General features: G+C 53.8%; 1 protein-coding gene across 3 annotated transcripts in view; it reads left to right on the top strand.

Annotated features, from left to right (window-relative positions):
• SIM2 (SIM bHLH transcription factor 2) overlaps positions 1 to 15913 on the top strand; it is a 49419-nt gene that overhangs the window by 20815 nt on the left and 12691 nt on the right. For all 3 annotated transcript variants that reach the window (XM_042956904.1, XM_042956905.1, XM_007099252.3), the window contains 3 exons: positions 2384 to 2469; positions 5575 to 5774; positions 11394 to 11500. In XM_042956904.1, coding sequence (XP_042812838.1) covers positions 2384 to 2469; positions 5575 to 5774; positions 11394 to 11500 — 393 coding nt within the window. The remainder of the gene's footprint in view (positions 1 to 2383; positions 2470 to 5574; positions 5775 to 11393; positions 11501 to 15913) is intronic.

Here is a 15913-nt window from a genome sequence, read left to right as displayed (position 1 = left end):
ATGATGTGGCTTGACTATTCAGTGAAGGGTGAGGAGCACATCATTACACAAATGACTTCCTAAGTTGTAATTGCAGTGCATGCTGGGAAGACAGAGAGGAACTTATTCGGGGGGCCCTGGGCTTGTAACTCTGTCTGACAGTCCAATGAGACCAACCAGCATGTTGATCGATAGGTCTCTTGTCTGCTCTGGACTATAGTATCCCAACTTGGCCAGACGTCCCCAGTAGAGCAAAATGCGAAAGGAGAAACGGTGAAGCAGGGTGAGAATGGGGTCGCCAGCCAGAGAAAAGCTCGAGTTCCACTCTTACTGCTTCCTCCTGGGGAGGCTGTTCTAGGCTAGAAAGAGAGACTCTGGAAGAGCCCACTCAGTTTTATTTTATTTAAAACATTTTTATAAATGTGTTATTTATTTTTGAGAGAGAGAGAGAGAGAGACAAAGCACGAGCAGGGGAGGGGCAGAGAGAGACACACACACACAAACACAGAATACAAAGCACTCTTCAGGCTCTGAGCTGTCAGCACAGAGCCCAATGCGGGGCTCGAACTCACAAACTGTGAGATCATGACCTGAGCTGAAGTCGGAAGCTTAGCTGATGCCCCAGAGCCCACTCAGTTGTAAAACCACCTGCAGATTCAACTCTGTGCACCACCCCCCCCCGCCCCCCACCGGCATGTTCTAGCCCCAGAACTAGTCGCTGTAAGCCTCACTTTTCCTTATGAGGGAGAGAGATTGCTGTCCTGGTTTCTGAGCTGGCAGCTTGCTTTTAGCCATGGTCTGTGACTCTTAACTCCTTGCAAATGGTCTGGCTGCATAAATGCACACAAATAAGGCCCTGAAGAAGTAATTTCTAACAAAATGAGGGCTGGGGGGGAATGTACCTGAATCTCATTCTTTCACTGTGGGGCTGTTTAAAGCTGGAAGAGGTGGTGGGAGTCTTCGAGAACTCCCTAAGAATATTGGGTTGTTATGGTTCTAGAAAGTTCCACAGCGTGTTAATTACATGGGCCTGGGCGCTTTCTCACTAGCTCTGGTTTCACATCATCCTTCTGTGTCATAGCCTTAAAAGGGTGTTTGTAAAATGACAGCACATGAGTCTTGGGAATATCATGAGACCCTTTCAATCCCAGTCTCTGTGGGGTTCGTGTCTCAGGTACAGCAACAACACAAGAGAAGCACAGAGGTCTAAGAGAGATGGGGTTGCCCCCAGATTCATTTCCACCCAAGTGTGCAAAGCCTGAGGTTCACAGGCGCTCAGACCTCTCCCTGGCTTCTTATCCAGAGTTGTTTTTGTGCGTCTGAACTTGCCCCATCATGTCATGGTCATTGTATTGTTGGCTTTCTCCAAAGCTCCATGGTTAATTACCGGGTGAAGTTTTTTTAGACCTCAGTGCTTGGCTGGATATGGTGCAGACAGGCAGCCACGTTACAGGGAAGCCTTATGTCTCACAGACCATAGCCTGCTTGCAGAGGAATTGTGGGTAAATATGGCCACCCCTCCAAACAGGGGGAAGGGAGGAGCCTCATAGGCGATGGCTGGGAGCCTTGCCTCTACTCCTAAGGGTAACCTTTCTTTAAAAATTAATCTATTAACTGCCACCAAATAACTCTATTTAGCGTGGAGTGACCTCACCCTTACCCGGGGCATGGACACATCATTCCAGAGAACTGGCATCTGCTCACTAAAGCAGATTTAGTTTCCTTTGGGGACTCACTTGCATTTGCACTAGTGAGGTCAGAGACTGGTGGGTGAGGCCTTTGGCCCTGCCAGAGAAAGACCGAATGGGGAGGGTAAGAGCCCTGAGAAAGGAGGGGGCTAGGTATGAGGGCAAAGGCTTTGATCTGGCTGAGGGGGTTCCGCATTCCAAGGCAGTCCCGGGCAATGTCAGGGCCCTGTGGCTGTCTCCCTCTGCTGGGGAAAGAGCTGTACCTGTGAGCCCTTACTCAGTGTCCTTTACCCTGAGGGAAGCCAGATGCTTCTGGGCCTTCCTGGCCAACCCAGGCATCCACCCCAGGACTAGCCAAGGCGATTCTTTTGGTGCCAGGCCTCTCTGTGCCTGCCAGGAGGGGACCATGGGCATGCCGAGGGGGGCTGGGCCCACTGCGCTTACAGTCCTCACCTTGGCCCCAGGTGGCTGTTTCCTGAGCTCTTGCTGTGGCCGCGTTTCCAGCTGCCTGCTTCTGGAGCAGGACTGGGGCCAGTCTCCCCACCCCACCCAGGTCCCCGCCCCAGGCAGAAGCTCCCTGGGTCAGGGTCGGGGCACTCTGGGATGGGGCTTCCGGCTGCCCCATCTGGTCCTGAGCGTCGACTGATATTATTGGGACAAAATCGGGGGAAGCATCGTGGAACAGTTGGCCCATCTAACCTCACTCCTGCTTTCAGAGTACGAGATAGAAAGGTCCTTCTTTCTGCGAATGAAGTGTGTTTTGGCGAAAAGAAACGCGGGCCTGACGTGCAGCGGATACAAGGTGCGAGGAGCCTCATGTCGGGGGAGGGAAGGAGGAGGGGGCAGAGGAGGGTCTGAAGGAGGGGGCAGAGGAGGGTCTGAAGGAGGGGGTAGAGGAGGGTCTGAAGGAAGGGGCAGAGGAGGGTCTGAAGGAGGGGGCAGAGGAGGGTCTGAAGGAGGGGCAGAGGGTCTGAAGGAGGGGGCAGAGGGTCTGAAGGAGGGGGCAGAGGGTCTGAAGGAGGGGGCAGAGGAGGGTCTGAAGGAGGGGGCAGAGGGTCTTAAAGAGGGGGCAGAGGAGGGTCTTAAGGAGGGAGCAGAGGAGGGTCTTAAGGAGGGAGCAGAGGAGGGTCTGAAGGAGGGGGCAGAGGAGGGTCTGAAGGAGGGGGCAGAGGAGGGTCTGAAGGAGGGGGCAGAGGAGGGTCTGAAGGAGGGGGCAGAGGAGGGTCTGAAGGAGGGGGCAGAGGAGGGTCTGAAGGAGGGGGCAGAGGAGGGTCTTAAGGAGGGAGCAGAGGAGGGTCTGAAGGTGGGGGCAGAGGAGGGTCTGAAGGAGGGGGCAGAGGAGGGTCTGAAGGAGGGGGCAGAGGGTCTGAAGGAGGGGGCAGAGGAGGGTCTGAAGGAGGGAGCAGAGGGTCTGAAGGAGGGGGCAGAGGAGGGTCTGAAGGAGGGGGCAGAGGAGGGTCTGAAGGAGGGGGCAGAGGGTCTTAAAGAGGGGGCAGAGGAGGGTCTGAAGGAGGGGGCAGAGGAGGGTCTGAAGGAGGGGGCAGAGGAGGGTCTGAAGGAGGGGGCAGAGGGTCTTAAAGAGGGGGCAGAGGAGGGTCTTAAGGAGGGTCTGAAGGTGGGGGCAGAGGAGGGTCTGAAGGAGGGGGCAGAGGAGGGTCTGAAGGAGGGGGCAGAGGGTCTGAAGGAGGGGGCAGAGGAGGGTCTGAAAGAGGGAGCAGAGGGTCTGAAGGAGGGGGCAGAGGGTCTGAAGGAGGGGGCAGAGGAGGGTTTGAAGGAGGGGGCAGAGGAGGGTCTGAAGGAGGGGGCAGAGGAGGGTCTGAAGGAGGAGGCAGAGGGTCTGAAGTAGGGGGCAGAGGGTCTGAAGGAGGGGGCAGAGGGTCTTCACTGGTTTGTATTTTGCTTGCTACTCAAGAACATCTGCAGACAGAAGGCACAGGGACCCAGACATGGGACAACTTTCTCGTGACGCTGCTCATGCAGCAGGTAGGGGAGCTGGTGTCGTACAAGGAAGCTCCAGGAGGACTGGGTTTCGTCATCTGAGACCACGAATAAGCGTGGCGAAGGATAGAATGTCACCCTGGCACGTGCACTTGGTGTTTCACACGGGTCGGGGCCCCCAGAGGCCACTGAGGATCCACACCCTGGGGGCGGCAGTGAGCGTTCAGAGCCCGGACATGTCGCTCCTCCCCTCGGAATGTTTCGCCAAGTCCGGCGGTGACGGCTGTGATGTGCTCGACTAATGATAGACCTGTCCTGAGGAGCAGCGAGGCTTCAGCAGCAGCATCTCATCTACTTAACTAAAAAAAAAAGTTTTTTGATAGAGAGAGAGTGCAAGTGTGGGAGGGGCAGAGAGAGAGGGAGACACGGAACCCGAATCAGGCTCCAGGCTCCGAGCTGTCAGCACAGAGCCCGATGAGAGGCTCGAACCCACAAACTGTGAGCTCATGACCTGAGCCAAAGTCAGGTGCTTAATCAACAGAGCCCCCAAGGTGCCCCACGTCTACTTAATTTAATTAACCGTCATAGCGGACTGTTGGCCCCATTTTATGATCCTCAGGGACGCAAGCAAGGAAGGGAGAAGACGGGCAGAGGCCCGCAGGCTGGGGGTCAGAGCCCCTTCAGGCTGCATTTCTCCGGCAGATGTGGCCGCCTGCTCTGGCAAGTTCTGGAATCCAGGAGCAGGTCCCCCGAAGAGCCCACGGGCAGCCCCAGAATCAGCACCCCCAGACGGAAGGGCCGGTAGGGGGAAGCGTGCACTGAGCGTCCCCTTCCAAGCTTCTGATTCCTCCCTGGCGTCTGAAGTTACTGTCTCTCCCTCCTCAGAGGAGAGAGGTGCTAAGCCCATGGCTCCGGAGATGGAGGGGATGGGGGCCTTCGTGCAGGAGCATTTGCATGTTAGTAAAGGGTGGGGGAGAGAAAGGGGACAGCTTTGTGCCTCTGAAGCTTATTCTCTTTCTGGAACACCCCTCCTTCTGCTTCCCCTTCAGCATCTCCTCAGCCCTCTCCTTTGAACTCCACACTGAGCTCTTCTTCCCTTTGACTTTACCCCACTCTCCTTTATAGTTTGGGGGATACATTTTCTGTTTGCTGACCCAAACTCGAGGCCTATTTCGACCAGGGTTGTGGGGAGCCCCCCACCCCGCGCTGTCCTGTACCCAACAGACTTGGGTCTTGAATTGTTTCTGCCACTTATTAACCGTCTAATCGTAAGCAAAACACATCGCCTGTCTTGTCCTCAATATTCTCCTCAGTTAAATGGGACAATAGACCAGAAGGATTTCAAGATCTGTTGCAGCCCTAAAGACTGAATGCGTTCAGCAGTCCTGGAGGAAGAGAGCTGAAGATTTTAGCTGTTCATCACTGCTGTCATGATCCTTTCGAGATTTTACTGATCCTAACTTATATAAATGCTTCCAATATGGAGGCTGAAGGTTGCACAAATGTTCCTGTTTGACATTTGGAACACTATACCCTCTCTCCTGCATGGTTTGTTTTTTGTGTTTTTTTTGGTTTTTTTGGCTATAACAACCAGAGGTTTCTATATAGCCTCTCTGGCTTTTTGCTTATCGTAAGGGAATAAAATCTTGACCTATAAATAAAGTAAATAAAAACACATTAAGAGGAAGGCTTTTTTGATCCTACTGAATGAATTCTTTAAATTTTTTTTTTTAACGTTTATTTATTTTTGAGACAGAGAGAGAGACAGAGCATGAACGGGGGAGGGGCAGAGAGAGAGAGACACACAGAATCGGAAGCAGGCTCCAGGCTCTGAGCTATCAGCACAGAGCCAGACGCGGGGCTCCAACTCACTGCTCACTCACTCACTGCTGAGAGCCAGCAGGCTCAGAGCCGGGAGGAGTGGGTACCGGTCTAACCCCTGGGCTGACCCTGCCCTCTGCTTTGCCAGGTCATCCACTGCAGCGGCTACCTGAAGATCAGGCAGTATATGCTGGACGTGTCCCTGTACGACTCGTGCTACCAGATCGTGGGGCTGGTGGCCGTGGGCCAGTCGCTGCCACCCAGTGCCATCACAGAGATCAAGCTGCACAGTAACATGTTCATGTTCAGGGCCAGCCTTGACCTGAAGCTGATCTTCCTGGATTCCAGGTGAGTATGGCACCTGCTGCTGCTGCAGAATTCCAGAAGATACTGACGGTGGAAACTGGCCCGAACGCTGTGTTGTTAAGCCAAAATGTACGGAGGAAATAAGCCGTACTAAGAATGGGAGTTAGGGGACGCCTGGGTGGCTTAGTTGGTTAAGCGTCCGACTCTTGACTTGGGCTCAGGTCATGATCTCATAGTTCCGTGAGTCGGAGCCCTGCGCTCTGGGCCGTAAGCCCAGAGCCAGTTTGGGATTCTCTCTCTCCCTCTCTCTGCCCCTCCCCTCCAAAATAAATAAATAAATAAATTAAAAAAAAAAAAAAAAAAAGAATGTGAGTTAGAAGGGTATTTAGTGGAACCAAGTCAGGAATTGAAAGAATTGATGTCAGCTTTAGTACTTAAAGAGTAGCCAGCTTCTCCAGGTGCTGGGTACTTGTTGTATATTATTTATTTATATTTTCATCATCTCACTGGAGTTGGAGCTGGAGATATGTGCTGTGGACACAAGTTAGCCTTTGTTGAAGGCCTGCGATGTCAGGATTCTGCCTTGTATGTCCGTCAAGTAGGTGGGACCTTAAGGCAAAGAAAAGATTTTGCAATGAGCTGGTGGGAAGCCATCGGAGCTCTGATGGCCACAGAGCTGAGGCTGAGAGCAGACAGGTGGCCTTTGCCGGGAAAAGCTGTGACTACAAGCTCAGTGGGTGCCCTGTCTGGGCTAGAAGGACACCTCTGGCTGGCAGTGAGGGCAAAGGTACAGTGGCCCCTGAACTGTCTCTCCCAACCGCCCTTCCCCTCCTCCCTGAGAATGTCCACCCATCTGAGGATCTCTTGTCAGAGAGAGAAGGGAGAGCAAATGAGGCAAAAGCACTAATCTGTTGTTTCGCTTGGCCTGCCGAAGCTGGCCACACAGGGGAGGTGTGTGCTGAAGAAGCCATGGCCTGTCCCCCCGGAGGGCTTGCCGGCTTCACGTGGCCCCAGGCCCTTGGGGCTTCCTCCACCTACCATTTTCTTTTTTTATTTCTTTTTTATTTTTTTTAATGTTTATTTATTTTTGAGAGAGAGAGAGAGAGAGAGAGAGAGAGAGAGAGAGACAGAGCACGAGCAAGGGAGGAACAGAGAGAGAGGGAGACAGAATCTGAAGCAGGCTCCAGGCTCTGACCTGTCAGCACAGAGCCCAGTGCGGGGCTTGAACTCACGAGACGTGAGTCCACGACCTGTGTGGAAGTCAGGCGCTTAACCGACTGAGCCACCCAGGCGCACCTTCCGCCTACCATTTTCTTATCCGTAAAAAAGTCAGCCTCGCCCTGCCCACTCGGCTACCCACAGGCTGTTAGGAAAGATGAAATTTGATAATAGATGTGAAGCATTCGTAAAAGTAAAGCCTGGAAGCACTTGGGTGGCTCAGTCGGTTAAGCCTCTGACTTCGTCTCAAGTCACGATCTCACAGTTTGTGAGTTTGAGCCCCGTGTCAGGCTTTGTGCTGATGGGTCGGAGACTGGAGCCTGCTTTAGACTCTGTGTCTGCCTCTCTCTCTGCTCCTCCCCTGCTTGCACTGACTCTCTCTCTCTCAAAAGTAAATAAACACTAAAAAAAAACCAAACAAAAGTAAAAAGCTGATGCACCCAGTCCTTTAGAGTCCTCAGCTGTACAGGAAGGGACAAATGTTCAGAGACCCCACTTTTGCCTTTCGGTGTGTGTGGCCAAGCTGTCTGGGAGAAAGGAGGTATATATGTGTGGGTGTACATGTATATACGTGTATACACACATATGTGTAAATATAAATATAAAATTTTGCTAATATTTATTGATTTTTCCCACCTTTTTATTCTGGTAAAATATACATGACATAAAATTGACCATTTTAACCAGTTATGGGAGAAAACCAAACATACCTGGTTAGGGGCGGGAGACAGAGACACAAAGTAGCCTAGTTTATCATTAGTGAACCTCAAACCCTTCAAAGGTAGAGAATGATAAGGGTTGGCCTGACAGGCTTGCCATCGTGCTCCCAGAAACTCCAAGCAAAGAGTACCCAAAACTCTTTGCGGGAAGGAGGCCAGCACCTTGGGGCTGGCCGGACTGACAAATGCTGTCTTACTGCATCGAAGACAGAGGCACCTGCCAGCAGAGGGGCCCTGGGCGGGTGGACTGTCTGGGCCCATGGTGGCAGCATGAGAAGGAGTTCTTTCTGGATTCAGGGGCCACTTCTAAAAGTGAACGGAAAGGAATTTTGGCCGTCTGAGCTCATTACTTTAGAAACTTGGGAGGATATGACCAGGTTCCCCCTTGTTACCTCTGTCTCCTAGTTTTTCCTTGACAATTCTAGGAAAAGCCTCTGAGGCCTGGTGAATTCTCTAGAAGAGGAAAGAGAGAGGTCTCCCCAGAGGAGACATTTCAGATCTTCTCAAATTGTTTGAAGCATACAGCTTTGAAACACAAAGGACAAATGGGGGGCTTTGCAGAAGAGGGTGTTCGAAGGTAGCTCAGAGGCCAGACTGCTCCTGAAGGAAACAGGAAACGGTTTCTACAGAAGTCCCTTGCTGTTCTCCCAGCTACGTACCAGGAAGCTTCTAACAGATCTCCTGAACTCCTGTCGTGTAGATGTTTCAAGGGCTCAGAGACGAGCTAGAATTCCTCGAACTCACTCTGGTCTCCAGTCTGTTGCAGTTCGGTCTCCGAGGGGCCGCTGGGGGTCAGGGACAGAGGGGCTGGCCCAGGACCGAGAGGGCAGCAGAATGGCCCAGCAGGGTGGGAGATGTCAGCTCCTCCATCCAAAGCCCAGAAGCCACGGCGACGGGTTGGCCTGAAGCCCAGCAGCCCTGAAGTCACAGGGCCCTGGGTGGGGGGCCTGCAGGGGTGGGGGTGGCCACTTGGCCCCCCACCCAGTGTAATCCCAGACACAACTGAACTCAGCATAACCTGAAATTTGGTTCAGAGGGGTTTTGTGGTATTTCACTTTGAAACTGTAGCTGGTGCTTTTGCTAAGGATGGGTGAACCCAGCCATGTTTGGGGTTTGGCAAATCCCTCTGACAGGTCTTCAGACACTGGAGGTTTGGAAAAAACCAGGAGGGCATGCTGCCAGACCCTTCTCTCTCCCTTTAATTTTTAAAGCCAGTGTGCGCTTTGATGAGAAACTTAATACATGTGTTTCTGATTCATTTACACGTTCGGGGCTGTTGTTCTGTAACTTTACTTCCAAAGGGTCTGGGAAGCCTCTTTCGTCCCCACACCGTAGAGACCCCTGGTTTTCCTGGGGGGGTGGGGTGGGGTGGGGAAGCCAGGTCTCAGTTTTCCTGCCACACTGTTAGACTCCGATGGGGCCTGAAGTTCTAGATGGCCCTTAGATAAGTCCCCGAGCCCGGAAAGGCCTGCACTGGTTCCCTTTCCACTGACCTTCAGCCCCATCTCCTTCCCGCCCTGGAGGAACACCATGGAAATGTGTATACCAAATAGTGAGCGGTTCCAGGGAAATATGAGGCTCTCCGAGATTTACGACCCGGAGCCCGCGCAGAACTCGACAGAAAGGGGAGCGCGTTACGGAACGAAAGTGAGGTCGAGTTTCCCCGTGGAGTTCGCAACTGACATTTCAGAGACAAGCCAGCAGGACCCCCGGTCCAGGCCGTCCTCAGGCCCCACCTCTGCCCCCTCGGGACTGACTTCTCACCAGGACCTCCCTTCCTCTGGAGAAGCTTCCTGTCCTTCTCTTTCATCTGTTCTTAAATATCTGTCACCAAGGCTCTTCGGCCACCTCTTCCAAGGGGCATAGTCACCGGGTCGGTTGCCCGGGGCCCCGGGAAGTGACACCACTGCCACGTGCAATTTCCACCTGCGGATGGAGTGATCCAGACGCCACGGATGATGTGGTCTTGGACGCTGGGAGCCACTTCTCCTCAAAGAGCTGATGTGGGAAGTCAGTATTCCTGGGGCCTGATGAGAACAGAGAGGCGGTAATGGCATGAGGGCACCGGGCACGTGTTGCCCTTCTGCCAGCGAACGTTATGATTTACCCCACAGCCACAGCATTTTCGGGTGTTGTACTAGTTTTTGGACGCTGCACGAGCCTCCGTTGATCGGACGCGTTAATGTCTCCAGTTCTTCTGCAGATGCTCCCGCCCGACCAAAACCTCATGAGACCGTTGTGCCAGGTAGCAGGGGCCAGTGGGAGATAAAAAGGCTCACACACACAATAGCCAGGACGTGGGAGCAGCCCAAGCGTCCCTCAGCGGATGGACAGACAAACAAAACGTGGTATCTACATAAAATAGAACATAATCGAGCCATAGAAACGAACGGCGTTCTGTCCCACAGCACAACGTGGGTGACCCTTGAAAACAGGATGCCAAGTGAGAGAAGCCAGACACAAAGAGACATCTACCGGGTGGTTCCACTCATCCGAGATATCTAGAATCGACAGATTCCTAGAGACAGAGGGAGAGGGAGGTTACCTGTTGCGGGGGCGGGGGGGGGGTGGCGCGTTCTGAAGAACATGGTGGTTGTAGTCATTGCCACTACGTGTAGACATAAAAATGGTCAAAGTGGCAAAGGTTGTGTAATGCATGTTTTTCCACAATAATAATTTTTTAAAAAATTTAAATGTTTATTTTTGAGAGAGACAGAGAGACAAAGTGTGAGTGGGGGAGGGACAGAGAGAGAGGGAGACACAGAATCGGAAGCAGGCTCCAGGCTCCCCACTGTCAGCCCAGAGCCCGACGTGGGGCTCGAACTCACAAACCATGGGATCATGACCTGAGCCGAAGTCAGGGCTCAAAACTGACTGAGCCACCCAGGTGCCCTGATTTTTGAGAGAGAGAGAGAGAGACAGAGAGACAGAGAGACAGAGAGACAGAGTGTGAGTGGGGGAGGGTCAGAGAGAGAGGGAGACACAGAATCGGAAGCAGGCTCCAGGCTCCCCACTGTCAGCCCAGAGCCCGACGTGGGGCTCGAACTCACAAACCATGGGATCATGACCTGAGCCGAAGTCGGGGCTCAAAACTGACTGAGCCACCCAGGTGCCCTGATTTTTGAGAGAGAGAGAGAGAGACAGAGAGACAGAGAGACAGAGAGACAGAGTGTGAGTGGGGGAGGGTCAGAGAGAGAGGGAGACACAGAATCGGAAGCAGGCTCCAGGCTCCCAGCTGTCAGCACAGAGCCCAACGTGGGGCTCGAACTCACGAACCCTGAGATCGTGACCTGAGCCGAAGTCGGACGCTCCACCGACTGAGCCACCCAGGTGCCCCCACGATAATAATTTTTAAAAAGGTCCCCACTGGACTGTCACCCAGAAGCCACTGGAAAGTAGTTCTTTCTCCCATCAGAGTTCACTCTTAAGCGCCCCCAGACAAGCTTCACCCTGAAAAAGGAAAACATTTGAAGCCACCCCAAACGTTCTTCTCGCCAGCAGTTTCAGAAGAACGTTCCTGCCCATGAATAGTGCTACATCCTGCACTGGGCTGGCGTTCAAAGCCTTTCTCCTTGTAAAAAAAGATCATTCTCGGTTTCCAAAACCAACATCACCCCCCACCCTGAGCCTTTTAGCACTTGATTAGTCGGCAAAACCAATATTAGTTTAAATGGAAGGCAACCTACAGAACAGGGTAACACACGGAGCCACTGTCCTCCCCCAGGGTGACCGAGCTGACCGGGTATGAGCCGCAGGACCTGATCGAGAAGACCCTCTACCATCACGTGCACGGCTGTGACGTGTTCCACCTCCGCTACGCGCACCACCTCCGTGAGTACCTCGCTCACGGCGCGGGGCCAGGGGCCGGGGCCGGCCAGGGAGGGGGTGGCCAGAAGCGGGGCGGGAAGGCCACCCTTGTTTGGTACAATGGTCCTCCGCTGCGCACACGTGAATTCTAAACCTCAGACTGACCCCATCCACCCCTCCGTTTAGCGCAGCTACTGGTCAGTTCTCAAGCATCCAGGCTTACCTTCCAGTGAAACTCTGGCAGGTGTGGGATGGTGCACAAGTTGCTGACTCGAGACGGTAGATTGGGAACCTAGATTTCTCTAGGACATCCCGACACGTTTACACAAAGCGCAACAGCAGAAGCACCAACGCGTGCGGAGCCCTTGCCCCTGTGGGGCACTGGCTTAGGTGATTAAAGATGTTACTAACCCGGTGAAGGAGACTCTCCTGTTCGTGATCCTCCTATTCCTACTGAGGATGCTGAGGTTCAGAGAGGTTAAGCCACTTGCCTGAGGTCACACAGCGAGAGACTGGAGAGTCTGGAGCCAAAGCAGCCAGGACCCGGCCCCTGACCACTGTCCGCCACCCGGCTGGGAGGCTCAGGGGAGACCACAGGTTCCCAGGATGGGAGAAGTCAGCATGGAAAGAATGAACAGTCACTATTCGATTGGCCAGTGCAGAAGGTTTGGTGAACATCTGGACGGGGAGGGGGGTGGGGCTCTAGTCACTGACACGTTCAAAGAAGTGACGCTTTCCTTCTAGAATCCGAATCAAGGCAGCAAATAACTGGCACGGGGCGGGATACCTCCTGTCCAGCCCTCCATGCCTGGACCCAGGGGTGCTTGCTAATGGGGTGCAGATGGCCGGAGCAGCCAGCTCTGCAGGGCCCTCTCGGTGGAGAGCGCAGGCGATTGCTCCGAAAACCCCAGCCCCGGGGGTCCCCCGCCCCTTTCCGTGGAGGCAGGAGCATGGCAGGAGCCCCGATATCCAGCCAGGGAGCTGGAGGCAAGCCCCCAAATTACCTGCAGGAAGGGGTCCTCTTCCAAGTGGGGCTCCATTGGGAGGGATTAGGCCTCTAAGCACAGAGAATGAAAACTTATGGAATTGAGAGTCTTCGTTTTAAATCCCATTTCCTCTCTCTCGAACTACCTGGCTAACAGGGGAGCAGGGATTTCCGCCCTGCCACCACCTGGGAGAAATAAATACAGCTTGTGTTTGGGAAGTGTAACGAAGGCCACAGCGATGACCAGCACAGGGCTCCTGTGTCCCCGACACAGAACGGAAGCTTTTCACGTATCCATTTTTTTTTTTTAACTTTATTTTGTATTTATTTTGAGAGATAGAGAGCAAGCAGGAGAGGGGCAGAAAGGGAGGGGGGGGGGGAGAGAGAGAATCCCAAGCAGGCTCCATACCGTCAGCGCAGAGCCCTATGTGTGGCTTGAACCCACGAACCGAGAGATCGTGACCTGAGCCAAAGTCAAGAGTCGGACACTTAATGGACTGAGCCACCCAGGTGCCCCTCACATATCCAGTTCGGGGCACGGGGCTGGCCCTGTGTCCATTTCCCAGATGAGCGGTGAGCCTCACGGGTGGAGACCTGTGGGCGGGCAGCAGCTGAGTCAGACAGGACCAGAGCCCGGGTTTGGTCGGCTCTCAGGCCTTGAGCGGTTCCCGCCACGTGATGGCTCTGAGCCTTGGAGGCACGGCCCGTCTTCGCTTCACCAGGAGCCCTGATCTTCCCCGAGCTCACCCGGCCTGCCGAGGGAGTTTATCTGAGAGGTCCACTGCAACTTGCATGATAAATTTGCCTCAGCTCACTGGAATTTAGCATTTCCAGACATTTCAATTATCCAAGAGAACCCTGAAAGGGAAGGCATACACAGGCTTCCCGGAGACACACAGAAAAGGCAGAAGCATTTAGAAACCAGAGGAAGCACGTGGTTTTGTTTTTGTTTTTTCAAATGGGCTCAAATTAGTAAACCAAAGAAAATAAAAAATAGCAATATTGACAACGATTGCTATGGTGCGGTGACCTTAACTGTGGTGGAGAAACCACCCCAGGGGCAGGAGGCAGAGAGCATATCCCAGCCAGGCTGGAGGTGATGGGGGGGGGGGGGTGGCCTTGGGATCCACCATGAGCCTCGCATCTGTCCCTGACTCACTTCTGTCAACTTTTCCAGATGTAAACTAGAGGAGAGCTGACAGGGAGAGGTAGTGGAGGCCCTTGCCCACAGATGGGGGTGGGAATTAGTCTTCTAGAGCTCACACCTTGGCTCCAGGATTAGAACCTCACTTGGGTGTCCCTCTCAGGGAAGCCATGACATTAACCTGGACATGACTTTCCCCTCCAAAGCTGGGTCTTTCAGATGAAGAAAGGGGCGATATTCAACAAAACAGAGCATGATTTTTGGAAGCAGAGTCTTTATTGGTGCGGAGCTGGGGAAGTTTTGAAATCTCTCTGTTGTGTGGTCCCTGGGGTTTCATCTCCTTTCCAGGCACAGAACTGGGGCCAGAGGGGCCAAATCCAGAAGCCGACCTCGAGCCTGGGGTTCAAGTACAGTAGTTTGTTCGGACAGTGACTGAAACACGGGTTGGGGAGAGAGAGAAATAAGCCATGGAAGGGAAGGAGCCACAAGACGGGCTTGTCTGACTGGGACTCAGTCAAGGGGAGTGAGCTGAGGTATTTAGACTCCTGCTCCTGCCTGTCGTGAACTGAAGGCTGCTCTTAGGGGTGTTAATCTCCCCGTCCCCCCTCATCTGTTAGAGTGAGCTCTGCCAAAGAAAGGCCTCAGGAGGGAGATGGGGCCGTCAGAAGTTCCTGGGTGCACTCCATGGTGAGGGGAGGGACGTGAGGAGACATCAACCAGAGCGAAGGTCCGCCTCTTTACCGTGTCTCCTCAGCCTCCTCCCCTCATTGGTCTCCAGGCTTTGTGAAGAGTTCTCCATCCAGCCATCCCTCCATAAGGTGCTCCTCACCCCCCAGCCCAGCCTACTTGGTCATCTTGTCCTTGCTTTGCACACCTTAGTCACCTTTCTCTTGTGGGGTGGGGGGCTTTTTTTTTAAGATTTTATTTTTAAGTCCTCTCCACACCCAGTGTAGGACTTGAACTCACCACCCTGAGATCAAGAGTTGCACTCTCCACCAATTGAGCCAGCAGGCGCCCCTCTGGGGGGACCCTGTTGCCCTCACTGCTCAGGGTCCCTGTTGCTCCATTGGAGTGTCCTCTATCCCCAAACTCCTGCCCCATGGGCAGCTGGGGTGGGGGGGGAGCTAAGCACCACCCCCCTTTCCAGTTCTGTTTTCACTACCGCCATGATGTCAGCTGCTGCCACATCTCTTCCAGGAGGGTGTGTCCAGCTCCTCCCAGCCCAACCCAAGGGCCCTAGGTTCTTATTTCTGGACAATGCTTTCACCTCATGCTGTTCACATTCTTATGGGGTCTATATTGATCTGCTCAGGCCACTGTAACAAAATAACACAGGCTGAGGGGCCTGAACAACAGAAACTTGTTTCCTAACAGCTCTGGAGGCTGAAATCTGAAGTCAGGTTATCAGCAGGACCGGTTTCTCCTGAGGCTTCTGCCTCTGTAGGTGGGCATCTCCTTCCTGTGTCCTCACATGCGTGAGGCCCTCTGTGTGTGTCTGCCTTCTCATCTCTTTCTATGACAGGGACACCAGCCATATTGGATTAGGGTCCCCCTCTTACTCCATTTTCCTTTAATTACCTCTTTAAAGACCCCATCTCCAAATGCAGGGACATTCTGAGGTCCTGAGGGTCGGGGCTTCAACATACGAATCTGGGTGGAACACAGGTCAGCCCATGACAGGGACTTTCTTTAATAGCTCTGTGTCCTTACCCAGGTAGTGGGCCCAGCTGGGCAGGCTGGCTTGGGGAGGGCAGGTGGGAGGTTTGTGAAGGCAGGATGCTCATTTGGAAATGTGGCTTTTCGGTCCTGTCTCCTGGTGCTTCAGTAACGCAGGGCTCAGCAACCTAGCCCAAGCCTCCCGCCCTCCCGCCCTCCCGCCTGGGATCCCAACCTGGATCCCAGATCCGCACGGTGGCCCCTGCCAAGCTGGGGGCTCAAGTCCTTCAATTCAGTCACCGCTGGAGCTGGCCTAGTGGCTGTCCCAGGAGCACAGGCATGCAGGGTGGCCTCTCCCACTTCCTCCCCATCCCCCACAGCTGCACATGGCTGGAGGGGCCAGGGGCCACGGTGACCCTCAGGATTCCAAGACCACGGGTCGGGGGGCGGGCGGCTGGCCCCCTCTTACAGGGAGACATACAGACGCATCTTCCTTCGCAGTTGATGAGGTCACTGAGCGCAAGAAACATCTACAATACCCAGGGAGGTCACTGTCCGATTCTCCAAGGCCAGATTTTCTCCACACTGGCGTCCAAACCCCAGGACTCTCTGGAGATGGGGCGAAGGGCTCTGCCAGCAGCAGAGTTGGACA

This window comes from Panthera tigris, chromosome C2 (genome assembly GCF_018350195.1).
Source record: "Panthera tigris isolate Pti1 chromosome C2, P.tigris_Pti1_mat1.1, whole genome shotgun sequence".
Taxonomy (NCBI): domain Eukaryota; kingdom Metazoa; phylum Chordata; class Mammalia; order Carnivora; family Felidae; genus Panthera; species Panthera tigris.
This window is presented reverse-complemented; position numbering and strand designations above follow the sequence as displayed.